General features: G+C 37.2%; 2 protein-coding genes across 3 annotated transcripts in view; one reads left to right on the top strand and one right to left on the bottom strand.

The window, feature by feature from the left end:
* Nucleotides 1-177: 177 nt before the first annotated feature.
* LOC140138357 (protein ARV1-like) lies at nt 178-26,468 on the bottom strand. Its single transcript, XM_072160264.1, has 8 exons — nt 26,436-26,468; nt 8,361-8,480; nt 7,344-7,427; nt 6,877-6,996; nt 5,827-5,977; nt 4,417-4,495; nt 2,707-2,855; nt 178-1,244 (listed from the first exon to the last, which is right to left on the bottom strand). Exons 1-8 carry the CDS (start codon nt 26,466-26,468, stop codon nt 1,126-1,128), a joined length of 855 nt encoding a protein of 284 aa, XP_072016365.1. The 3' UTR covers nt 178-1,125.
* LOC140145914 (vitamin D3 receptor B-like) overlaps nt 12,962-27,891 on the top strand; it is a 495,422-nt gene continuing 480,492 nt past the window's right edge. The window contains exon 1 of one of the 2 annotated variants that reach the window (XM_072167634.1): nt 12,962-13,050. The gene's annotated coding sequence lies outside the window, so the exon portion shown is untranslated. The remainder of the gene's footprint in view (nt 13,051-27,891) is intronic. The other variant, XM_072167633.1, reaches the window with a different exon arrangement.

The raw sequence follows: 27,891 nt of genomic DNA, 5'->3' as shown, positions 1-27,891 counted from the left end.
CATTTGTTTTAAATTTCTCGTGAGCTTTGAGACAAACCTTTTTTTTTTTGGCCTTAAAAAGAAAGAAACAGAGAAAATCAGTCAGTTTTAGCACACCTAAAATACATGTAAATACATACTCAAATAAGCAACGATACCTTTGGTTTAAGATATGGCTACTGAAATTTCGCGAAGAAAATGCTAAATCTTCTGAGCTTCTTTTGGATTAATTTTACGATTTTGACAATTATCAAAGTTGGATGGGGTTAAAAAGTTCTATTTTTTTGGATGAAAGTCCTTTGAATTTCATCCAAAAATATTTTCATGTGAAAGAAGAATGTTTTTCCTACTATTTTTGCAAAAAAGTAAATTTTTATTTTTCCACCCCTACACACATTATTTGGCCCATATCTCAAAACTAAGATTGCCGAGTTCCAACAGATTTTGCTTGATCGCATCACATATGTAATTATTGAAATCACAAATAATATGTTTATAGAGCAATGTGAATATCTGTGTTAAAAATTGTTGTTAATGAAATGTTTGACTGCTGATGGTGCTGACAGTGATAAACTGCTAACCCCGTCATAGTTTTGCACCTTCTATAAGGTCTATAAAAAGACTAAGTCTAAGGTCAAAAAGTGATGATAATCAACATCACAGTCTCACTTATGAAAGATGGAGTAACCATCTGAATATTGTGAGCGGTAGGAATAACAAAAGTTTCAAACTTGATAATAATCATTTATAAGAAACTTTCTTTACAGATGATCCCAAGTCAATAATGCCAAGACTCGAAAAACTGTTTTTGCCTCTCAAAATTATTGGTCATTGTCTGCTATTTGTATTTCATGAAATACATCACAAAGAAGATTCCTTTTCCCAGATGAAGGCACCAGCGCACATATCCATATCGGAAGAAGCCAAACTCTACACCCAAGGGGTATGATGTATATTGAAACCCTTGCTCAGCGGCAGTACCCTCTGGAATAGTGCATGATGTACAATAGGGAAAACTGTCTATTTCTGATTTCATCTAGGTATCATGCTCTTTGCATCATGAGTCTCTTTTCAATTGGAGAAATATTGCGGGCATCGCCATCGGTGTGGTGCAAATCATACATTATGGCTTTAAATCTTCATTTGTCATGATATCCTCATTAGAGCGCCCTCTATTTTTTGCGACAGTCCAGTGATTGTTAGTTCAGCAAGGAATCCACACATCACCATAGCACAGGCAACTACCTTATCACAGTCCAATGTCACTGAAAAGAGAAAAATAATACAAGAATAATCAAAGAATATGTAGACAATGATAATATTAAAAGAAGGACGAAGGAAAAGAAGAAGAAGGGGCTATCTGCACTCCCCCATGGAAGATTTAGCTAATAGAGGGAGTATAAGTTTCAAATAGAATAGATAATTAGGTAACTTCCATTTGATCTACTCACTCCAGTTGTGGAAGATATAAACAGGTTAGATAGATAAACTCATATAAAGGGGGAGTACGGTTTTCAAAATAATTAGTCCTACCCAATTCCATTTGAAAAACATACTCCCTCAGTGAAGGACTTTTTAAAAATCTTCCACAAGGGTATGACAGATTTCAAATGGAATAGTCCAAAGAGTGAGAGAAAGCAGAAATGTTATCATATCTAACTGCTTCATAACCTACAGTTGGTCCAACAATTCCCACAACAGAAGAGGGAGGAAGGAATGGAGGGATAAGAAAGGAGGGGTGGGAAAGTGAATGAGGCAAGGGAGGGAAAGGGAGATGATGAGAGAAAAAGACAGAGACTGTGAAAAGGGAGAGAGGGATGGAGAGAGAAGGTAGGTGAGAGTCTGAAAGTGAGTGAGAGAGGGGGTGTGTCGGGTGTGGGGTGGGTGTGTGAGGTGGGGGATGGTGAATGTGAGTGTTAGGGCTCATATTGAAATACCCTACCACGTTTTCACACAGAAAGAAGGCAGGATTCCCCTCACTAAGCGCGCCTCAGGAAAGCTCGGTCATAAAACAGATGGATTATATGCATCAGTGATACACCCTGCCCAGGATTTTAACAAAGAAGGCTAGCACAGGAAAGCTGCAGGATGGCGCACACCTTCCTGTGTAAGGGAATTTCAATATGAGCCCTTAGTCTTTACTTGCAGTAAAGATAAATAGTTCAAATTTGGTATGCCACAAACATGTCTCCACATCTGTCTGTCCCACAGTACAGCTGGTATGAGCAATAATTTACCACAGCAAGAAATTGAGGGAGGGAAAAAGGGAGGGAGGGAAGGATGAGAGGAAGGAATGAAGGGAGGAAGGGAAAGATGGATTGAAGGAAGAAGAAAGGAGTGAGTGAATGGGAGAGAGAGGCAGAGAAAGAGAGAGAGAGACAGACATGACAAATTTTCTCCACATCAGTCTGTCCTCGCAGTATAGCTAGTATGACCAATAATCTCCTACATGAGGGAGTGAAGGACGGAAGAGGGAGGGAAAGTAGCAAGTGGGAGAGAAAAAGGGAGAAAGAGACAGTATAAGACCCCAGTAGGCGAAAGTGGAAGGGGACAAAAGGAGGGAGGCATGCAGAGGAAAGGGAGGGAGTGTGTGAAAAGTGGATGAACAAATCAAATAAATGTGAGGTGGAGGGCGAGAGAGCCTGAGAATGGGCGTGTGTGTGGAGGGGGGAGGTGTTTCTGTGGGGAGGGGGGGGGGGAGTGTGTATTTATTGGGCACACATTTACCTCTAACTGCTTGGCAACTTGCAGTAAAGATGAATAATTTGGTAAGCCACAAACATGTCTCCACATCTGTTTGTCCCCATAGAACAGCTGGTATGACCAATAATTTACCACAGCAGGAGAGAAGTAAGGCTTTCAGTAATATGTTTAAACTGAAAGATAACAAATATGTATAGGTTGAAGCCTATTCAATGGACATATCGTAAAAACTTGATAGTTAGCATATGTGCTTACTATCGAGCGCTTTTGAAAACATGAAACTGTACCAAAGTCCGGCGCTTTACCAACTGAGCTAATTGGGCTGAGACACACAATTGTAGGTTTACTTGTTCGTATTATAACTATGTGTATCGATGATTTGTAAAAAACCCTTTACACTTTTGTGGATGGGGCTCTTCATGTTTCCATGTTTTAAAAGCGCTCAATAGTAAGCACATATGCTATAAACTATCGAGTTTTTACGGTAATGTTTTTTACACATCACATGGGAAATAGAAGCCTGTTCTTGCACAATATATTTAAACACTTACAAACCATACAAAATAACATCTGTGACTTCAGCCTTTGTCATCATCACAAGGAAGTGACAATGTTTTTGTTTTCAGCAGTGGAATGTATATATGATAGAGATGTGATGGTACTTTTCCACGAACACCACCTGACCAAAAGTAAGGGTCGCTCCATACAGATATGGAACATAGAACATACTGAGAGCTCTGGCATACCATGGTGTATGAATTAAGATCACAGTTAGACAGAGAATTTTGGTTTTACAATATACAATGGGTATTATGGTTGCAAGAAACCAGACCAGACATGTTTTTAACATTTACGTGGCTAGAATGGCTATGTCAACCCTGGAGGTCAAAAATTGGACTGATAAGAGCAACTGCTGATGGTGTATCATATGTGACCAGCTCCAACAAAACCTGGAACAAGTCGCCAGACATGTTTTTGAGTAATATAGGCCTTTAAAGATGATGTTTTCATTAAAAAAAAAAAATTTGATGACCAAAATGTAGGGAGTTACATGATGACCACAGATAGTGTGTTTATTTGATGAAAAAAGACTGATTTCAATACAATTATAGCCTGTAAGGTGTATCGGCGATGGGGGGTCATAACATTTTTGTTGCCGAAATAGGGGGTCGCAATTTTATTGACGCCAATTTTTTGTAAATTTGGGACCCCCTCCCGAAGAAAATGATAGCCAACTTAGTCAGCATTTGATTTTGATGTTGCAATTGAAGTCGACTTCTCTTTGTTTAAAGGCTTAATGTACGATTTCCTTCAAATTTTAAATTTGTCATTATATACTCAAAATGCTGAAATAAAACTAGTAATAATGATCGGGAATGGTTTCTGTCCATTTTGAGCTGAAATAACGAGGTAACGTGAAAGAAACACTGCTTGTTATTTTGGCCGTTTAACACGCAGTTCTATGGGCGGACATAAAGTCATAATTTCTTGAATTATGACTTTATGTCGAACTTTGCTCTGTTTACCTACAAACACAACAAATTTGGCTGATTCCATTTAGGTGCAAGTTGTGACATGTGTAAACATTACAAATATGCCAAAAAATCAGGTTTGAAAAAAATTAACCAAATTCATATTATAAGATCGTACATTATGACTTTAAATGGTGTCACAGCTGCAAACAATTTATAATCAAATCATTGCACATCACCTCAGTTTCCATGGTATACTTACTCAAATATTTGCTGCGGGTTTCTAGTACTTATAAAAAATTTGACTGGTATGATCACACCGAGTAGGAACACAAACAACTCTGCAGAAAGAACAAGATCAAAACAGTAGAGTTAACAGGTACAGTTAATGAAATTGAGATTATTTAACTATTACCAAATTCTCTGTGACAGTGTCGACAAACTGTAAATAAATATTTTTTGCCTGAAATGAATCACGTCTTAATACTCTGTTGGTGAGCGACGACGGGCAATTGGTATTTCACCGAACGCAAGAAAAGGAGTCCTATCTGATTGGCTAGAAACCGATCGCTAGATCGCTCAGTGATGAAGCACAAACTCAGATATAGAGATGTATTCAATTCCATTTAAACCAATATTCTATTATTGATGCAAATAAAGAAAGTTGTATAAGTTCTGTCTCACTATGGTGCATTGTATTATAGAATTGTGATTTAATATTCTATAGCCAGTGCTTGCGCATGTGGATCTGAGATGAATGGGCTAAGCTTGTTCTTTACATATGATTACAATTCTCAAACAGTTGAATATATCACATTATTAATGTACAATTTAAAAACATTTTGGTGAAAATGCAGTAAAATATATGTGTTGAAAGAAAATGATAATCGTATCTTAAATGAAATTCCAGTGAGTTAATTGAAAACAAAACCTGGGTTTTACTTGACAACAAATCAAATTTTCTTGTAATGGCAACATCATATGGGGTACTGAGCATGCACAGATCGTAAAAACGTGTATGAATAGAAACGCTACGGTATCTCATATTGTGTAAGTGATATGCTTAGCCTGAGTCGCTCGGCCTATCTCGAACAAAATCGCCATACTATCACAGCAATTTTTGACACAAAGATACAGGGATGATGACACTGTGTGTGATTTACATTGGCTAAGTCCAAGAATGAAGAAAAGAGGGTGCCATACCAATGTCAATAGTATTGATGTTATATATTATACACACAGATCGAAACTTTCGAACTTGTTTTTCTCAGAATGACATTTGTGGTGGACATAGACAGTTCTGGCTTTAAGCCCTCCATATGGTCACCATTCTTTTCTATAGCTATGTCTGAATCATTTACCACTACATATGAAGAACGCTGTGACTGTTAATCATCTTAAAACATGGCTTTTAAGTCATGAAGACATATTTATTTTCTATTGCTTATCTTTATGATAATGCATGGTCAGGATGATGGTAAAGCATTGCCAGCACCCCGCCAACACCTTCCCCGCACCCCAATGGCAGCATCCATCCATGTACATGTGTCATGTGTGATTCCCAGGAGTTTCTTTTTATTCAGGCTTCATATGGTGCACACGATAACCAACCAAGTTCAGTCAGGGCCTTGTTTGTATGTGACTAAGTAGTACTGACTGTACTGCAACTCACCGAGTCCTGCCACAAGGAACATGGCATAGAATCCCCATTGCAGTGCATAGTATAGGAAATGTTTGGTGGATGGGTCATCACTCACTGATAGCCTGGCCCATTTGGTGTAGGCATCACACAGGAGACAAACAACGCTTAACTTCCAATGGAACTAGTGAAGAAAAAGATTATAGTTAGATCACATAAACTAAATTCTGAAAGAAGTAGCATGTGTGTAAAGGTTATGAAAAAATATATGATAGAAGCGAAAAAATGTATCTTCGCCTTTAGTGCTGCAATTTTTTTCAATCCATTTTGGCCAAAAATTTTTACATGCATGTATCAAATTTGAAAAAGAAATCTCATAAAATAAACATAAAATCTGGGTCGGTTGCCGGTCGGGCCTGTAGAACACATGTCACCTATTTATCACAGCATGGGCCCATAGCATGAAGAAATCTTGTAACACAATTATTGTGGTATGCAATTTTTGACAATTTTGAGTGACCATGTTTTGGAATAGCAGCCATCTTGAAAGGAAAAATAAAATCCATTTCAGATTTTCAGAAAACAGATACAACTGAATTTATTCAGTGCACCGTATCATAATGTTAGGCCTGCTCGGACCAGAAGTATGTGAATCACCGTGAATCAGAATTAAGACCCCTACAGAATCTTAGCTAGGATTTGACAAGTGCCTGTCAGTTTCACCAAACCTGCCTGCCCAAAATTTTATCCTGAAACTATAACTTTACATAAGTACTTCATTGCAGAGTTCTTATCAACTCATGTTTTGTCCAAATAGGTACTCAAGTATAGGTACGTGAGTCTGTCGCCTTCGATGTGAGTAGGTAAAAATCATCTCATACATTTTTCAACTTAAAAAAAAATCTCAAATTTCAGGATCTTTTGGGTTGGTCAGGAAAGGGTAAACAAACCATTTTTGGGCCTAGCATTGCATGATATAGCAATATTGCATGATATAGCAATATTGCATGATATTGCGTGATATAGGTATATTGCATGATATAGCAATGCCTTGTGATACCCTTTGAGAATACCAGCACTTACTGTGAACTGTGTATTGAATAGAATATGTCTGAATGCCTGAGGTTTGAAGAGCAATGCATCTAGTAGTATAATGACTGGATCATATTCTATGTATTTGTCTGCAACTTTCTCACAATTACCCTGCATTTAAACAAAAAGAGACAAAGATCAATGTTATTTATTAGTCTACTATCATGACTATACTCATATATCTACTTCAAGTCACCGGCACGAGCTTGGCTTGGCGTGGTTTCTTTTGTGTACAATTGTACATGCGGCACATTGTCATTGATCGCGTGTGTAAAAGTATGTACATGCACACCATGTACACGCACCAAGTAACGCTAGTGCCGATGACTCGAGGTAGATATATGGAGTATACATGTAGTCATGATAGTAGACTAAAGTAGTAGTAGTAAGAAGCGGCTACAGGGCGACAGGTAACCTATAGCATGGACGTATGTCCATGCCTAGGCTATTATAGTTACTATAAACCGTCCCAGTTCCAATAATTGAAACTCCCGGCTCCGACCGGGAGTTCCAACAGGAACTGTAACTGTGTTAGTGCCGTACTATTACGCTGACTTTCGTATTCGGCGAGGAGGACGATTTCGACCTCCTGGTTTGTTTACAAACAGAGAGGTAGACAAAAAACCGTTCCGCGTGTCCAAACACTCAAGTATCAGAAGGATGGTCCACAATAGCGTGATTCACGTATACAACCTGAATAGGGATTAAAAAGCTGTCACGTAGAACCATGTGCTTCTATTGTCCAATTTGCCATCAAGATTTCATATGGAAACAGTTCAGACCCAGTACAAGATCATGTCAGAAATTAATATTTTGTTCTGGGTCTGATTATTCGGACTATAACTGTGTATGTGTTTGTATGTGTTTAAATGTGCATTCACGTACACACTTTGCCGTCGGTACGAAGAAATCGTTGCTCCAAAAATGACTGCAAATTATACACATAATTTGTATTCATTTTTCAACACAAAATATGATATGATACAACTGAATTTATTCAGTGCACCGTATCATAATGTTAGGCCTGCTCGGACCAGAAGTATGTGAATCACCGTGAATCAGAATTAAGACCCTACAGAATCTTAGCTAGATTTGACAAGTGCCTGTCAGTTTCACCAAACCTGCCTGCCCAAAATTTTTATCCTGAAACTATAACTTTACATAAGTACTTCATTGCAGAGTTCTTATCAACTCATGTTTTGTCCAAATAGGTACTCAAGTATAGGCACGTGAGTCTGTCGCCTTCGATGTGAGTAGGTAAAAATCATCTCATACATTTTCAACTTAAAAAAAATCTCAAATTTCAGGATCTTTTGGGTTGGTCAGGAAAGGGTAAACAAACCATTTTTGGGCCTAGCATTGCATGATATAGCAATATTGCATGATATAGCAATATTGCATGATATTGCGTGATATAGGTATATTGCATGATATAGCAATGCCTTGTGATACCCTTTGAGAATACCAGCACTTACTGTGAACTGTGTATTGAATAGAATATGTCTGAATGCCTGAGGTTTGAAGAGCAATGCATCTAGTAGTATAATGACTGGATCATATTCTATGTATTTGTCTGCAACTTTCTCACAATTACCCTGCATTTAAACAAAAAGAGACAAAGATCAATGTTATTTATTAGTCTACTATCATGACTATACTCATATATCTACTTCAAGTCACCGGCACGAGCTTGGCTTGGCGTGGTTTCTTTTGTGTACAATTGTACATGCGGCACATTGTCATTGATCGCGTGTGTAAAAGTATGTACATGCACACCATGTACACGCACCAAGTAACGCTAGTGCCGATGACTCGAGGTAGATATATGGAGTATACATGTAGTCATGATAGTAGACTAAAGTAGTAGTAGTAAGAAGCGGCTACAGGGCGACAGGTAACCTATAGCATGGACGTATGTCCATGCCTAGGCTATTATAGTTACTATAAACCGTCCCAGTTCAATAATTGAAACTCCGGCTCCGACCGGGAGTTCCAACAGAACTGTAACTGTGTTAGTGCCGTACTATTACGCTGACTTTCGTGATTCGGCGAGGAGGGCGATTTCGACCTCCTGGTTTGTTTACAAACAGAGAGGTAGACAAAAAACCGTTTCGCGTGTCCAAACACTCAAGTATCAGAAGGATGGTCCACAATAGCGTGATTCACGTATACAACCTGAATAGGGATTAAAAAGCTGTCACGTAGAACCATGTGCTTCTATTGTCCAATTTGCCATCAAGATTTCATATGGAAACAGTTCAGACCCAGTACAAGATCATGTCAGAAATTAATATTTTGTTCTGGGTCTGATTATTCGGACTATAACTGTGTATGTGTTTGTATGTGTTTAAATGTGCATTCACGTATTACACTTTGCCGTCGGTGCTGAAGAAATCGTTGCTCAAAAATGACTGCAAATTATACACATAATTTGTATTCATTTTTCAACACAAAATATGATATGAAAACATAGGTGAGCAATGTATGAATATATGGAGAGGTCAAATAGGCTGGTAATTATTGTGAATATTAATATTTTGCGTCATTTATAATGAAAACAATTAACACTGAAGACACCCTATGGGACCTGCTACAACTTTTCAACACAAAATATGATATGAAAACACAGGTGAGCAATGTATGAAAATAATATGGAGAGGGCTGGTAATTATTGTCAATGTCAATATTAAAAGGGCATTTCGTGATCCACAGCCTCATCCCCCCACTTTTCTCAAAAAAAGTTGAGATTTTTATATTACTGGAAACCTCTGGCCACACAATGTTTATAAACGTACAAAATATATCTTGCAGATTAATTCGTTCAGCAAAGATATTGTAAAATTTGAATTTCGTTCTGGTATACTATACCAGAACGAAATTACAACGCATTGTCTATGGAGCAGTGTAATACACATACACTACAAGATTCCTGGCGACGGAGTACCTCTGCTGCAATGCTACTTCACGGCTACTACCGCTGCTACTACCAAGTACCCAATCCCTTTGTGGCCGACGTTGGTACTACACCAAAGTACCAGCGTCAGCCACCATACTGTAGATACCCCCGTAGCAAAGTACTTACATCGATACTCCACCATGCGTCACCTAAGAGTCAACTGCGATGTACCGAGTAGGTGACTTAGAGGCACACCATAGTCGGGGGTACTTCAATGGCCCTTCAGCGGAAGTACCTGCACAGTAACCGCATACATGGTGTACCCATGTGTCAGCAGTGAAGTAGCAGTGAAGGTACTCACCCGCGAGGTACTCCGTCGCCAAAATCCTTCGATCGTAAAGTTCATTGATTTCAAGGCGCGCGCGCCTATGATACAACTACTGTGCCGACTCACGCGTTCAACAAGGTTTTACACGAACGCGTTGAAGTGGAATTATTAGTTTGTTATGATGGATGCAATAACTTCGGCTTGTTGCACAATGCAGTTTTTCCGTACGCCGGCGACAGTGTTATATTATAATCCCGTCGTTTTTCTTTTGTTTTCCGTTTTGTTCTGTTAAGAAAATAACACTTTAATTGTTATTTATTTTCTTGTGCTTTGATTTTTGTATCGGTTTTATGTTTGTTTGATTGTTTACTTGGTTGGTTAGTTAGCCGTTTGCTTGGCTGGTTGCTCAGCTTGGTTGTTTTCATTTGTAATTTTTATCTTATTTAATTAATTATTTAGTAGGCCTAAGTTAATTATTTTTCAGAAATGTTTAGAAAAGATTGGAATCATGTATTTTATTAACATGTTCATATGTTTTTTATTCATTAAATCATTATTTGCTTTAGTTATTTAATCATTTATTTATTACCTATTTATTTATTTATTTATTTCTGATTTATTTATGTAGGCCTACTTATAAATTTACTTTTTCTTTACTTATTTCACTATTTATTTTTTAATTAGTTGTTTATATACTTATTTATTATCTTCACTTATTTATTTACTTGCACATTTAGATATTTATTTATTTATTTAGTTGCTTATTTACTTACTTGGTTATTTTCTTATTTCCTTGTTTATTTACTTACTCATTTAGTTATTATTGACCTAATTATTTACTTATTTTTATGATTAGTTGTTTACCAATCTCCTTATTTATTTATTTATTTATTTATTTATTTATTTATTTCAAGTTGGGTAATTATTTATTTAATAACTTATTTATTTGTTTACCTATTGCCTTATTTATTTACTTACTCCTTTAGTTAGTTGTTTACTTACTTATTTACTTATTTATTTACTCATTTACTAATATGCCTAGGCCTACTTAACTTATCCGCTTAAAAATGCCCCAAAACAAATAAGAAACATAAATCAAAAACATATTAATCAATATAAATCAATATGGCAACAAAAACAAATAAGAAATGGCAACCGCTTGCCTCATTTTTCTTGCCAGAGTACCCACGCCGGTACTCAGCTGCATATTACCTGGCAGGTGAGTACCAGTGTCGGTACTCGAGTACCTTCAAAGTACCTACGCCACGAGGTATTCGCGAGTTGCAGCCGGCTTGCTGGGCCACAAGGGTCTGGTGGCCGACGTGGGTACTCGAGAGTAGCAACGCTGCTACTCTCATGAGAATCCTGTAGTGTAATCATGCATAACTCGCAAACGCAAAATCGGAATCAACTGAAATTTTGGGAATAGACTTTTTTCGTGGATATGTACTGAAAAATGTCACAAAAAGAGGATGCTAGGATCACGAAATACTCCTTTAATATTCTGCGTCATTTATAATGAAAACAATTAACACTGAAGACACCCTATGGGACCTGCTACAACTTGAGAACAAGTCCTCAAAGTCAAACGTTCGAAATTTGTAGTTACTACAACTGCTATAAACCTGATTGAATGTAATTTTTATAGGTATGCTAGGTGAATTCAAATTTGCCATCAAACTGCATCATTTTACATATCAAATTAAAGCCCTTGAGTAAAGAAAGCCAAAACTGAAAACATTTTTGTCATCCCATAGCACTTTCCGTAACAAAGTTACATCTTGTCAAAGATTGACTTTCATCAAAAAGATTCTGCTAGCAAAATTCCCCAAAAGCGGCATTTAGGGGTGTTTCTAGATCTTAGTCTCATGGCGATAGCAGCTTTTTTTAATGGAACTGCTATCAAAATCCTCTAAAATTCCATGTGCGACTTGATTATCACCATAAAAATCATATATTTGGATCAATTGAAGTATAGAAAACATATTTATGTAGGTTTCCTTCATCGACCTATTCTTGAAAAAAATTCAAATTTCTATGTAAATATGCATTGTGTTTGGGCCCCGATCTCGCGAATTTCGCTGACTAGCAAATGTGTTAACTAAGGTTTGCCTTAGTGCCGTACTATTACGCTGACTTTCGTATTCGGCGAGGAGGGCGATTTCGACCTCCTGGTTTGTTTACAAACAGAGAGGTAGACAATAAACCGTTCAGCGTGTCCAAACACTCAAGTATCAGAAGGATGGTCCACAATAGCGTGATTCACGTAACCTGAATAGGGATTAAAAAGCTGTCACGTAGAACCATGTGCTTCTATTGTCCAATTTGCCATCAAGATTTCATATGGAAACAGTTCAGACCCAGTACAAGATCATGTCAGAAATTAATATTTTGTTCTGGGTCTGATTATTCGGACTAGTTTGCCTGGGATACCTAATTTTTATGTACGTACACAGTGTGTAATTTTAATTATGTCGCTGCTAAAACCCTTGTATAATTCTGTCACTTGTTCTCCACATTCGATGCACAAATATGACGGCTTTACAATCGCACTAATTTCACTGACTTCTTGTGCACCCATGCTGGAAATACACTGAAAAAATACTGTACTAAAACTCAGCCAAATCTTCCCATGGGCGCAGACATCTTGGATATTATTTTAGACTCGTTCGGGATTACTTACATTTTGTTGTAAATATTTAAAAATTTATATTAATTTAATTAATTTTAATTAGTTTGAATATATGTATAATTTAAAGAATAATTTAAGTAATGTATTTTTGATTAATAAAAAATTTAATAAATCGTAATAAAGAACAAAGTAATTAATTTTATAAGTTTTATTGTGAATGGTGGCAGGCTTGTACATTGGCCTGTCAGGTAAATCGGCTTACAAAAACATGCGAGGGACAATTATCAACAAACAGGAATTACGCGGTAAGTAAGTACAATTTTGATCTTATAATAATCTTATCAAGTGTGTAGAAGATGAAAGTTGAGACGATATGTGTGCCTTGGTATTCACTCTATCAGCTTAGGCTAAAATATTTTCCAAAGAGCACTGCGAGTGTCTCGTGTACTGTTGTTTTTTGGTACTGAATCATCACACACACACTGCACTGATGTTGTTCAGTGCACTGCACTGTGGGTGACCTATTATTATGTTCACCGAGTCTTGCTATATCATATTGGTCAAGCACCATAAACCAAGTCAAGGTCATCTTGTATTTCGTGGTTTTCTGAGTGTAATCAAATTAACAAAGATGTTAAAGACAAAGTTAGTCTTGCATCTTGATCTTGTAGATTGTCGGTAATTCTGTGATATTGCACTCAATCATCGAACGATGGATGGACGATGTCAACCATGTCATGTCCATGTGGTCAATATGAGATCAGGAGATTCATTTGGCTTGCAACTGGGAGTAATAATATTTTGCTTGGTTGATGAAACTGCATAATGCATATCATATGTTAAAGTACTAAAATTTTATATTTTGTAGTAAACCTTTGATGAGAACATTTATTCAGGGCAGGCCTTGTCTTTTGAGGTGAGTGAGAGCAATCACTCGCCATCACTTGCCTAAAATGATGCTGAGGAGAGCTTTTTATCACTCGCCTACAATTGGTATAATACTAAATACAAGTGATTAAAATCACTCGCCTACAGCGCTCACTGGGGCGCTCATCTAACAAGTTTTGAGGAGAGTGAATTGTCACTCGCCAGCAATTTTCAAAAGACAAGGCCTGATTTATTTTGCGTATTTCTACATGGATCGAATCCATGGGTTCCTACCATCAACAAAACATGCTACTGCAGAACTCTATGCCTATGTGCATATATGTGTGTGTCTGAGGGCCGATGACACACATTTGATGGGTGTAGCGTATTTCCTGCGTTGAAACGCACATGTCTAGAATTGGCGATTTTGCAACATCACGTTAGTATGTGCTCGTCAAAGCAAGGTTTACTACAACATATATTTATATACATGTAGGTGCTCTTAGGAGCCAGTTGATGATTGTACTGAAAGTTAGTGCTTTACAAATGAATTACCGTTTTGACATGCAATTGATAAGTCATTCAATTCACATTCATTGAGTGTTCTTGACTATCTAAAGATATAAACCACTGCCCTGTAATCCCTAGCTAACTGACTATGCAGAGGATTCAAACTCAAGTCTTCAAATGATAGGACTTCATCAAATGGCCAACAGATGATGAAATATCATTGAAGACTGAGTTCCACAGCACAGCACAGTCAAATATGAAAGCTTCAGTGCATTTTTTCATCAATGCTGAATGCCCATGCATTGTACATGTGTGACACTGTCGTCCGTTACACCAATCACACTGGCTCACATTAATTGGGCGTTAAAAGAAACTGAACGCCAGCATAAACAATTCATAATGTAGGGGGCCTACCATACTTAGGGAGCGATCGTTATTTACAACAAGGGGAATGGGCATTTTGAGGGGGAACCTGAATTTTTTTGCGTTCTTGAGGGGGAACAGGGAATTTTTTGTTGAACCAGGAGGGGGGATTGTTAAGTTTTAAATGGAGAAATTCGGAAAAATAAGGGGGGAATCCAACAATTTTGAGCGGACCCGAGGGGGTGACGCAAATTTTTTTGTCGATATTTTCCCCAAAATGCCCATCCCTCTGCCGTAAATATTACGTAAACAATGGGTCCCTTAGTCAGATATTTTTTTATTTTTATACATATGTATTATATAATATTACCCCCTGTTCGTTAAAATTATGGGAACATTTATCCCTGTAAATTTTGTCAGAACAAGAAAAGTATAATTTGAATAGTCTGGACAACTCCAATTTCTTCCAATCTGGGATTTGAGCTGCCATTGAGTACATTACATACGCCACCACCATGTGTCAAATTACAACCAAAAAGTTTCACAATTAACATTAATGCATTTATGTGTCATATCTAAAGTCTGCACAAAAAGTAACGCAGCTGTTGTAACAAATAGGCCTATAGCTTCAGAACTAATAATTGCTTCCACAATATTTCTACATAGAAAGATGGATGATTTATCAAACGCACATTTTGATACCCCATTTGTCAAATGTCGCTCAATATTAACAACACAGTAGTGCTGTTAAAGAAATATACCCAAATTTAAAAGTTGCCGCGCTGACTTCAAATCAATACAAATAGCTGTAACTTTTAAATTCAGGTATTTTTCTTTCAAAACACTGCTGTGTTGTTAATATTGAACGAAATTGGATAAATGGGGTATCAAAATGCGCGTAAATAAATCGGGTATCAAAATGGGCGTAAATAAATCATCCTCGTTTCTATGTTGAATTATTGTGAACACAATTATTAGTTCTGATGCTATACATTTGTAGGCGTATTTATAACAGCTGCGTTACTTTTTGTGCAGTCTTTATGTAGGCAACCTACATGTATTCCGAGTCGCAAACATTGAACAATTAAATTTTAACACACAATTATAAAAACAGTAAATATTTGTAGTTAGTCAATTGTCAATCTTAAACAGATGAGTTTTTTTACTTGAAGTTGAACACATTAATTGAATCATAAAAATGCAGATTCAAAGAAATTAAGTTCCAAAGTGGAGGTGCACAAACAGAAAGTCAGAAGAAGTCAGAGGAACAGAAAGAAGACACTTATCTGATGATCTAAGGTCACATCATGGAATGTATATAAATTGATAAGTTCACTGATATAAGAAGGTGCCATGTCATGGAGCGCTTTCCAGATGAGAAGAAGGAGTTTGAAAAGAATGCGATACTGAACCAATGTAAGACGGGTGAAATATGGGCAAATTTTCTAGTCCTTGTGAGCATGTGTCCAGCAGCATTTTGAGCCAGTTAAAGTTCATTGAGTTGTCATTCAGTGATTCCATATATAGTAAAGCATTTCCATTGTCAAGATGTGATGTGACTAAGTTGTGGACAAGTGTAGCAGACTGTATCATCATCGAGCACTTTGCAAATTCCTATTAATGTTTCTAATCTGAAAATAAGTTGATAAATTTGCACACATTTTTGATGTTGTCATCTTTTGAGAGAATGTTGTCAAATAAAATTCCTAGATTGCGAATATTAGCTTGAATGTTTGGCAGAATCAATTTGAAGAGAGTTGGAGCGAAGTTTTGATTGATTATATTTGGAGAAAATTTGAGGTGATAATAAGAAGTTCAGTTTTGTCATTTAATTTCAATTTATTTACAGGCATCCATAACACTGTATATACTTTCAGTCATCTGGGATTTGAGTTGATAATTAAATCTGGTCAACCAGATGGAATCACAGATGTTGCGGCCAAAACCTTTGGCCTTCAGCTGGGTGGATGATTTAGGGTCATCCGAGGTCAATCGATGAGGAAGTTGCTTGATGACCCGATCCCAACCATGTGACAGATTAACTTAACGCCCGCTCCTGTTGAGGATGGTTGTTCTGCTCGTACCCACACTGCTTCTTTGACTCCCCGTTCAATACCTTGAGGGCAGTGGTCATCACAGTTTTGACATCGACAACGTTGACTGTGACATTTGGGACTGTGAACCCTGTTGGTTTGAAAGGGGAGTCAAAGAAGCAGGGTGGGCATGAGCCGAACAACCGTCCCTCAACAGGAGTGGGGCGTTAGAGTTAATCTGTCACGTGGTTGGGATCGGGTCATGAAGCAACTTCTTTATCGATTGACCTTGGATGACCCTAAATCATCCACCAAACTACAAAGAGAAGTGGAATGAATGATGACAAACAACAATTGATGTTGCAAATTATTTATTTTCATACAAAAATTGGAAAAAAAAGAAAAGAAGTTAAGTTATCCTAATGAAAGTTAATTCCCAGTTTGTTGTTCAAGGATACCAGAAGCGCATTATAAAATAATGCTGTAGTACAGTTCTCTTCAGAATCAAGTCATATAACAAAAAGAACAGAAATACTATTGATCTGATTGTATGCATATATTTATTATTATTTTTTATTTATTTGTATGCCCACTCTGGACAGCTGTTTGGCTGCAAATGAATGAAATTGTAATATATTTAGAAAATATGTGAAGTGGAATTTATGGGCAATTCGGCATGTATATGGGCTTTACTTATTTTCATCTATTCCCTTGAATTATACATGTAAAAGAACATACCGGTATTTTTGTGTGGTTTAATTTTCCTTGCAGATAAGATTAAATACACTTCCCACAATGTATTTCTTCCATATTAATTTTCTGTACTAAACAGTTGTTGAAACTCTGCTGTAATACTTATCTATGTATATATAGTCAAAGTTGTGACAAACATGCCGACTTAAATAGTTGTGAACAGTTAAGCACTTGTCCTCTTGTCCACTTGTCCAAAAATCACTTAGGATAACCATGATGAGCCGTGCGCACTTGTCCAACGGATAACCACTATTTTTTTCTCCAAAATCATGATTTATGAATAAACTAAATAATAAAACAAGAAAACTGGACATAAACATAACTTATCATGTTCTTTTGTATAAATTAAGAAAGATCTATCAATCACTGCTAGCACATCGTATGCTGTGATGTCCATTTGTAAAACCAGTGTCCAAAAATGAGGTGCTATATCATGTTGCAAAGGATATTGTCTCTGATTTCTCTCATAAGGCCACAAAAAATAAATTAATTGTTTGCTTGCCCACAGGGCCTCTTCAAGTGGAAGAGATGGTAGGTTGGATTTTTATTTTTACACCTGAAAATAATAAAACAAACCATTTATTTCATAAAACAGAACAAATTTAATGTATTTAGCATGAATATTTCTAGAAATAAATCATCAACTGTGCGATACATTGGAGGTGACAACAGTCAAATTCTTCAGTACAAGTACGTAACAACATGTTGCATATATTATACTTAATTCTGCTACTGTGCACTTGTGGATGTTTTTTATTATTTTTCTGCTTGCAGTGGATGTGTAAGCATTTTCAAAGGTATTTTGTCCTTTGTACTAGTTGTAGGAGAATGTTTTTTGTTTCATTTTTTGTATGATTTGGGGAAAAAAGGTTTTTATGGTCTACACAAATTTTACGGTCGGTCAGCAGTGGGGCAAGCAAACATAAATTGTTTATGGCCTAATATTCAATTCAAAGTACACACAGAGGTTATAGAGCTGTGTAGATTGTGTTATTGTTGGTAATCATTGTCAGAGAAAGTTATGCATGATAAATTTTGATGTTGGTCATGAAAATGCAACTCTATTTTGAGTATATACATAGTAGCCTCAGTTGTAAATTAATACTGGCAAATAATGCATTTGCATATTTGTTGTAGTCCTACCTATCTTCTCAAAGTTTGTTGCTTACAAAGTGTTTTTAAAAAAATATAAAATGCTAGAGTGAACAATAGCCCATGAGGAGTGACACAGGTCAAGAATAAGAGTGAAGGGGTACAGTAGAGCATCAGACAATGAAATAAGATGCTTACAAATGTATGCACTCTGCTCTTGAAGGATGGTGCACCGTTGTCAGATATGTCTCCAGTAGGCCTGGCATTTTCAGGTAATTTTGTACCCGGGTACCGGTAGCGTTTTTTGGCGGGTAAACTGGCACCAATTGCAAAAAAAAAAAAAAAATAAAATTATTTATTTTTTAAAGTTTTTTTTTTGGTTTTGTAGTGTCGGTGGACCTAGACCTAAATGCTAGGATCATTCATGGTTGACCTAAAAAAAAAAAAAAAATTTCAAGATGTTTTGTATTTTTAATATGAAAATTGATAATTTGTATTCATGTCGTACTCTATTAATGATTTCAAAATGCATGGGTATTTCCTGCCCGGGTAATGTAATCTCGGGCGGGTACCCGAATACCCGCCTGAAAATGCCAGCCTTAGTCTCCAGCTACCAGTGTCTGCAATAAGTGCATAGCACCATTAGCAGTAGCAAAATGCTACACAATTTTCATCATTTGCTACATAATTTTGGAATGTGTAGCAATTTTGTACCATTCATAAGCATTCGCTTCCAAATTTGGTGAGCATTTTGCTACACAAATAGAATTGCTTAATGTGGACCCTGCCAGCTACTCCATCTGGTAGGCTATTCCAAACGTGAAATGCAGTGTGGATGAAAGTCCTGCCAGTAGATATGGTTCTAGAAACTGGTGCTATGAGAGTGTGGCAAGGTATTGACAAGCTGGAGCGGATAGCTCTTCTGACTACAAAGGGCTTTGGTAGCAGTGCCTGCTTTGGTTATAATTTTTATACTCTTCTGTTGTTTGTAAAGTGTTAGCCTGAGACTCGTCCACCCATCTTTTGGACAGGCGATCTCAAAAGTAGACGGGTGGAAAAATCCTCAACTCTTGTTATGGACGGGCACTCATGGACAAGCAATTGAAAATAACCTGGCCAAGCCCTAATCATTACCCTAAACATAACTCTGACTCTGGCTCTAATTTTAATTCTAACCCTAGTGTAATCCTATCCCTAACACTACTGTCCCTCATGATAACCCTAACCTTATCCTTTAGAACCCTTACCCCCATCCTAACCTTACATGCCATAAACCCTAACTTTAACCGTTTTGGACTCACAAGCACAACCTTTTCAGACTGATTATTTCATGGGTAAAAATATGAAGAAAAAATGAAAAATAATATGGCATGGAAAACAATTTGTTAGAATGTATAGGGTTTTTATTTTATAGTGATCAGGTGGCTGTGTTGGAATACATGGTCAATCTTTTTATAGGAAAATAATTAAAAAAAGGTCACAGAGTTTATGTTGCTCTCAATCTTAACATCCCATTCTTGAGGCATGTCCGGCCATTGAACCTGTGCGTGTATAAATATGACTTTGGGTGCTTTCGTCATTGCATTATTTGGTGGGATATATGCGCAGCGCTTTTCCTTGTTGGATTTTGTACGATTTGTGGTGGTTATGGTTTAAAAACAATTGTTTTTGGCATGTGGTCTTATGAATGTTTGCTTGTTTTGAAGACTGGATGTGGATTGGCGGCTGTAAAACTTTGACACTGGTATGGCCACTTGATCATTGATGATATCAGTCTGGTAAGTTTCTTTCAGAGTTGAAGGCTGTCCCATTGTAGTTGGTTAGCATCTTAGTGGCTCTGCTGTGTGGTGAATAATCTTTACAGACAAATCTCGTCGCACAACTTAAACAGCTTCCAGCTTGTTACTTTGGTCAGCTATATATGGGTCCGAAACTGTTCCCAAAATGCCCCCCTCCCCCCAATATTTTAACTTTCACCCATTTCAGTGCATAAACTGCATAATTTGTAACTTGTAATTTAGTCAAAAATCAAATTAATTTTTAAAGGACAACTGCCTGAGCATTGGATTTTGATGGCCGGTACACTTGGCGTTTTTTGATTTTTATAAATTGAGATTTCTGTCTTAATGTATACCGTAAACCGGGGCTACATTGCCACCACCGGGGTAAGTTTGCCACCCGACCGGTAAAATGATATGTGCCTTTAGTGTAGAGTACACAAAAATAACACAAGGATTCCAATTTGCCCATGTGAAAATATATTATATGCCATATACCTGTACATATATAGTTCATATATATGGTGGTTAGTAACTTTGGAAAATCATTTTTAAAATTTGGGTTTTTTTTACACATTTTTTATATTTTGCGAAATATCGACCCCACAGCCGCAAGTACTGACTTTACAAATTCACCCAATGTATACTTTGATACTTTATTATGTCCTTACTACTGAGATAAAATATCAAAACCCTCAACCTGTAGATTTGTACCCTCACAGCCTTGTGAAGTGTTGGGGGCTACTTTGCCACCCCATATCAGTGTAACTTTGCCACCCTAATTTATATGTTACGCCGACAGTTTCGAATAGATTTATAGATTAATTCTGGAATACCCTTCAAACCAGAATGAAATCTATAAGTTAAATGGTTCAAAGGGTGTTCCAGAGTTATCCATACTAATAGTTCTTATTATTTCAGGTCAGATCACATCAGTACCATGGGGCTACTTTGCCACCCAATGTATTGACTTCTAGATTGTTCAGATAGGTGTTTTGTCATTCCTGTTATATTTTAGAAACCCAAAGGGTGGCAAAGAAGCCTTAATCAAAGGTTGAACTTGCTTCAAAATAGGTCTGGCAAAGTAGCCCCGCCCCACGGGGCTACTTTGCCACCCAATGTTTTTTTTTTAAATGGGGCACAGAGTGCCCCAATGGTTTTCATACTACATATATACAAAATGCACTGGCATATAGCTTTCCTAAAACCACCTATACGTAACAATTCATGCAAACATAAAAAGAGGGCGCACCACAACATCCAAAAAATGTGGCAAAGTAGCCCCGGTTTACGGTACCATTGTTTTGTATTTGTAACAATAATTAAACTCTTTACTTGGAAGTTCCTGGAGCGGGTGCACCACTTGATTTCCAGGAGGGCATGGTATTAAAAACAACAGCTTAGCCCACTAGAGGAAGGGGAAGAAAAAAACACAGCCCACTGAAGAGTAAAAAAAAAATCCCCCACCCAATTCTGTATAAACGTACGCATGCATTAAAATTAAACATCGTAAAAAATTTGCCGCCATTTCCCCTGCCCAAACTCTCATGCCCCCCTGAAAATCAAATGGTGTGTCCCTATGTGAAATGCGAGTGGAACTAGGCATGGTAGGCATGATTCCAAATTGAAGAATAAAATGAAATCATAAAAGCATTGATGATTAGTAATGTTGAAAGCAATTTAACATACTCTACAAACATATGTGCTTGTGCTCTTTTACTTTTATTACAATTACTCACTCATTTTCAACTTACTGACGAGCTCAAATTGGAAGCTAATTTATGCACCAATTGGCACTTAAAAGCATGCTATCAAATTCCGATTTTTTTCTGTCAATTTTTTGTTTCATTCCCTTTCCTCCCATCTTTTATGGTCTGTTTAGCAATAACATATTTTAAACATTTTGTGGGTGTAGGGCAAGAAAGGCCTTTCTGCAATAGCTGCTAGGTGTCATGTGTGTACAATATAGACTGCAGAAATGGTCAAATTGTCTATAAGGCAGCTATTGCAGATAGGGCATTCTTGCTCTAACCCCTCAATATCAAGGGTTATGTGCAACTTTGCCCTATCAGCAATAGCTGCCAACTGTCATGTGTACAATATAGAATGCAGAAATGGTCAAATTGTCTATAAGGCAGCTATTGAAGATGCAACAAACCCTCGATTTGAAGACTTGAATCACCATGAAATCGATAGAAATGTGTAAAACTACAAGCGATTTACAGTGCTTTAGATCAGAACATTCGGGCTATTCTATTTGAAATCCATACACCCTCGCTATTGAGTCATGAGCTCAATCATCCACATGGGGTGCAGATTTTAAATGGAGTCACTCATTGAGGTACAACTCCATTTGAAATTCACACTCCCTGTGTGGAAGATTTAGGTAATGTCTTCCATAGGGGGTGTTAGGATGTATGGATTTCAACTGGAATGTCCCATTAGTCGTGCATAAAGGATGTACTTCAAACATTAAAGTCTATTACCACAAATTAATGTGATTTAAAGAGAAAATTAGAGCACTTCATAAAATCATTTTACTTGCATACTTATCCATAAATGGCAAGACTCAAAAACCATTGTGAATTGATATAGATTGGCTTGTACAGTTGAGCAATTATGTGTTTATTTTAGACTGACATTTGCATTTATTGGGCAGTTTACTTGCATCACATTTTGTAGCAATAACAGTTTTTTGTGTCACATTTTGCGATGCGATGCCGGCTACAGCCAATGCTGATAGTCAAGAAGTAAAGACATTATTTTCATTTGCAAGATCTGGAAGTGCTCTGTTCAGTACATTTTGTCACTATCAACCCATGTTGCTCTGTTCTTTGGTTTGCCTCAAGTTTGGTAGTGACGTAGGACGTATTTCGCTGGTAGCAGTATTGAATCACATGCGTAAAGTCAATCGCACAGAGCGCACACACACACGTACAGGGCAGTTTGTTGGTACGCTTTCAACACAATCGCAAAAAAAGCGTTGATGTCACTTCCGAGTTGGAGGTGAACCAAAGAATAGATAACAAATCAGTACAGAAAATAGAAATGGAAGAAATGCATTGTGGGAAGTGTAAGATATCTTTGGTCTTCCCTGACTCTTATCTTGCCCCTTAACCATCCTGAAACACTGACACTATAAAAAAATGTCAAGGGTGGGGGAAAGTACCCAATCTCTGCACATCCCTTATAACCCTCTCCACGCGAGTGTTGTAAGGTGTCGAGGACAAGTTTAAAATGTTGTTTTAAAAATTCAAATATTTTAGAAATGTAAATTGTCATGACCATATTTGGTATCAGCATGAAAAATGCATTAAAATGAGTACAAACAAGCCTAGTGTTGGTTCAGTGGTTCTTGAGATAGCTCTTGGTATTTTGAGAACTATCTCAAAGACTTGAATCTTTTTATGTTGAAGCCTGTGGCTAGCATTCTAAAAATCCTACCCCTAAGCCTAACTTTAATCTTAACCATAAACCTATCCTGAAAAACTGACACTAAAAAAATGGTTTGGGAAAAGTGACAGATCTTTGCACATTCCTTTAAATAAGGTTAAATCATTTTATCATGGAAGTATTATGAGAAAACGGGGGAAGACGGACGGAGAAAGAAAACCGTAGAAAGAGCAGCAGCTGGACCCTATCAGTGATATAAGAACCTTGCACAATAAAAACAGGAAACCACTAGTCAACGAGCTAGTCACAACCTCTCCATAATTTCATAAATTATTGATGCACACCAAACCCCATTAATATAATTGATGTGCTATCTATCTATTTGGGGGCTCACATTTTGATTTGCTGCCAAGTCAGGCTATAACAGGATTATTAGAAGTCAAATGGGTTGACAGTCAGTTGGCAGGGTTGCCATGATATTTTTTTTGAGAGGTGCAGCGAGCAACACCTCAAGAAATGTAGCGGCAGGTGGTACTGAAGTAGCCCAATTTTACATGTCAGTCAAAAGAAAAGGCACCCAAATTCCTAATATTTTGGTGCTTTTACCAAGCAATGCTTCAAGTAAGGTGGTGGCAGGCGGTACTGAAGTAGCCCAATTTTACATGTCATTCAAAAGAAAAGGCACCCAAATTCCTGATATTTGGGTGCTTTTACCGAGCAACACTTCAAGTAAGGTGGCTGCAGGTGGACTTCCAAAAAGTGGTCCTTTTTACCATGATTAATCCGCTTGCTGAGAAATTTCGTAAAAAGTTGACATCCTTTACCATTTTTTGGACTTTTTGAATACCTTATCACCAGAAAGTGGACCCTTTGTAATTTTTTAGTTAGACCTTAATTTTTATAGGAACTATACGAACTATAAAAAAGTGGATTTTTGTGGATTTTGGCGGTGCTCTCACATCACGTAATATGTCCTCCCCTGCATATGGACCTGAAGTAGCCCAGTTTCTTATGAAGTGGCAACTTTCTCTGAGGCTGAGCTGAGCAGGCTATTTGAAAGCAGCCCAATTCTGCGGTTAACATGGTTAATGCGATGGTGTGGCAAATCCTGAATTGGTGTGTACTACATACTGTAATATTTTTAGTGGAATTTTTCACCAAAGATTAATTTTTGTGCTTTACAGGCCCAACAAAGCTTCATGTACTGCAAAAATAATAATAATGTAATTGTATGTTCTTTTATGAATTATATAGGTCAAATGAGAGAACTCAAAATCACAAATTTAAAAATAATTAAAGAAATGAGCAAAGCGTGAAAAATTACATGAGCAAAAATGACCACATTTACTTGCGAACATGTATGCTGCTAGTGTTGTTAATTGATTTCTTTGGGGTTTGATTTAGTTGTAAGGAGAGTCTGCCGTGAGTAGACTGAATTAGTCGTCATCTACCAACTGTGCATGTTTATGTAGGCCGAACCTGGGGTGGGGGAAGGGAATCCCAGGGGTACTCAGTACAAATGACCGTACATGTACATGGATGCGCTGCAAACATGGGTCGCCTTTTCTCCATTTTGGTATGTCAGTGACCACATTCTCTAGACAGGCCAGTTTTGGTATGGATGGGTCATTGTTGTTGTTTTTTCAACGTTTTCTCAATTTTATTTTGAAAACCGCTTCATTTTCCCTCACATTTTTGATATGTAGCGATGGGTCTATGTTTCTTGAAAAACTGGTATACCGTAACCATGGGTCCACTTTTAAATTCATATCAGCACATTTCTACCCAAAGCAAACTTAAGTACCCCCAAGCTGGTGTGCATTTTATAGAGGACAGTTGCTGCAGCCACTTGATGTCTTTGATGGAGAGATGTGATGTTCAGCTCTGTGCTGTTTATTCGCTCACGCCTATGATTTGAAGGGCCTTCCTCTGGACAGAGTCTAGTAGTAATCGTAGGCGCTGCCGCTGGCACCCATCCAAGACAGTGAGGCGTATTCCATTACACTGCGAACTTGAGCCTTGCAAACGGTTGCTCTGCTTGTGACATCAAGTTTATTTGCAACTCTCCTCAGAGTGCCCAGCTTCTATCCTACCCTGGATGAGATGTTAGAAATGTGCTTTGTCCAGGTCAGCTTACTTATGGACTGTGACTCCCAGGATCTCTAGCTCCTTCTTCTCAGCCAGTTTGTTGACCAAACAGAAGATCTAGCTTGGTTGGATTCCTCTATTGTCATTGCCTAGCTGGAGTGACTGAGGTGGGCTACAAATCGTCACCCTGCTACAAAATTACCGAACTCACTATTCAGCCGAATTGAGATTTTTGCCTAAATCATGTCTTTTATATGCCAGTGACATCAACCAATCATAGGATATTTTGGAGTGAGTTAGGCAATTTTTGCAGGTGACAAATAGTGAGTTGGGTATTTTAACACCAGAACTGTAATATGCCAAACTCAACTGTTTGTCTCAAGATTTTGCTCTGATTTTTGCCCAAGTCACAGGCCAAAGTCACTGAATGTCAAATGCATCATCAGTTATGTAATCACCCTAATCATTTATGATAATTCTTTTTAATATGTCTCATTATTATACTTGTTGAAAAATTGGTGAACAAATATGTTTATAGGCATGCTTGAACCATATTTTGTACTTATTTTCAAAACTACAAAAAATTAGTTATTATCGTATTCAGGATGACGATGTATCTATACAGGCAGTGTTACCGACAGAGGCAGTATAAATATGATTGAAAGGCTTGTCTGTGCTACATTATTATACATTTTACATGCATGCTGGCTGAGAGTCAATAATAGTTAATTAAGTTATTGATTACATTAAATCATTACTGATGCACTTCTGCGAGATGTTGAAGCCTTTAAATAGAAGAGGAGGAGCGAGTGCTTACCTGGAAGAGCTTAGTTGTTGATTTGGGGGACATGTCAAGTTCTGAAATTGGCTGGAATTGGCTGGTCTAGTAATATTTGGCTCCTTTAGAAACATGAGTTACAACACATATTGGCGTACGTGTAGGTCAAATGCAGAATACGTTTCCGAGAAAAACTTGTTTGAAGGATATGCAACTAATAACATAGTCAGTACTCCTCCAATATTATCTATCAGTATTCCATTTAAACTGTTCATGTACTTTTAGTTAACAAGAATTTGTCTTTTAGACAAAGTTCACGGAACAGGTGTATAGTACTTTGAGCTACTTTGGTCTAACTTTCAATATTCATACACTACCCTACTCTGCACTGATTTGACAATAAATAAGTGATTTGAGGTATAAATGATACTTGCATCTTGACTCTGGAAAATAATTTTCAGAAAACCTCATTTTGCATTTAGGTTTTTAAGCTACCTGCAAGAAACAAATTTGGCTATTATAAGCTATTTTTACGAAGAAAATTACATGAAAATGTCTATTGTATCAGCTCATCATGCATCAGATGCTATTTCCTGTTGGATTCCCATTCCTTTTTAAAAGAAGTTTTATTTGGAAGGAATAACTTTAATAGGATATCTACAATCCAGGAAAAAATAGGTGATACACTTGCACTAAACAATTGAAATGTGTGCCCTATCAAAATTGGAGGGGCAAGTGAAACATACATGCAATATAATGTGAAGTACAGACTTCCCTCTATATCTCACCCTTCCCCACTCCACATCTTTCAATGTTGGAGGGTCTCACAGGCCTGTTGACAACATGGCTTGGTCCAACATTGAATTGGGGGAGCGGGGCCAGAGATATACCAAAAGACTGGCAAAGTGTGCCAACCTTTTTTTCCTGGATTGTAGCTCTAAACTTGTAGTCACTATGTGAAACAAAAGATTTTTTTTTTAAATTGGGGTCCATTGTTTGTCCTCCAAAATCGTGTATTCCATTCCTAGCAGCCCTAGCAATACCCTATCTTCCTTAATAAGGTCTCTTGCCCTAATTAGCACCTACAAAGAGACTTTATGAAAACACTTAATTTAGCAGTTTTACTATCAGTACAAAATGTACAACATAGATATTGCGTTGTGTATCTGATTGCGCCATATCCTGATGATGTCAGACTGCCTGTACAAATGACATTGTAATTTTTTTTATGACTACTCGATTAAAATTAACTTAATTTTAAGTCCAGTCTTATGATTGGGTTTAAATATTGGCTTATTTGTGAGGGTATTGTAATTGTCTGTATTATTATGGTTAGATATAAGTGAAAATTGCAGTATTTGTATTTTGAATCGGCCTGTTAGCCGAATGCATTTAGGTGTCACAAATGTGTCAAAAAATTGGGTTTGAGTAAAAATTGATCAAACTGATTTTAAATTATGGCTTTGTTTTAAAAGCTCCTCGATATAAAAAAAAT

Source organism: Amphiura filiformis, chromosome 2, assembly GCF_039555335.1.
Source record: "Amphiura filiformis chromosome 2, Afil_fr2py, whole genome shotgun sequence".
Lineage (NCBI taxonomy): Eukaryota > Metazoa > Echinodermata > Ophiuroidea > Amphilepidida > Amphiuridae > Amphiura > Amphiura filiformis.
Note: the sequence above shows the minus strand (reverse complement) of the source record. Positions and strands in the feature narration are given on the sequence as shown.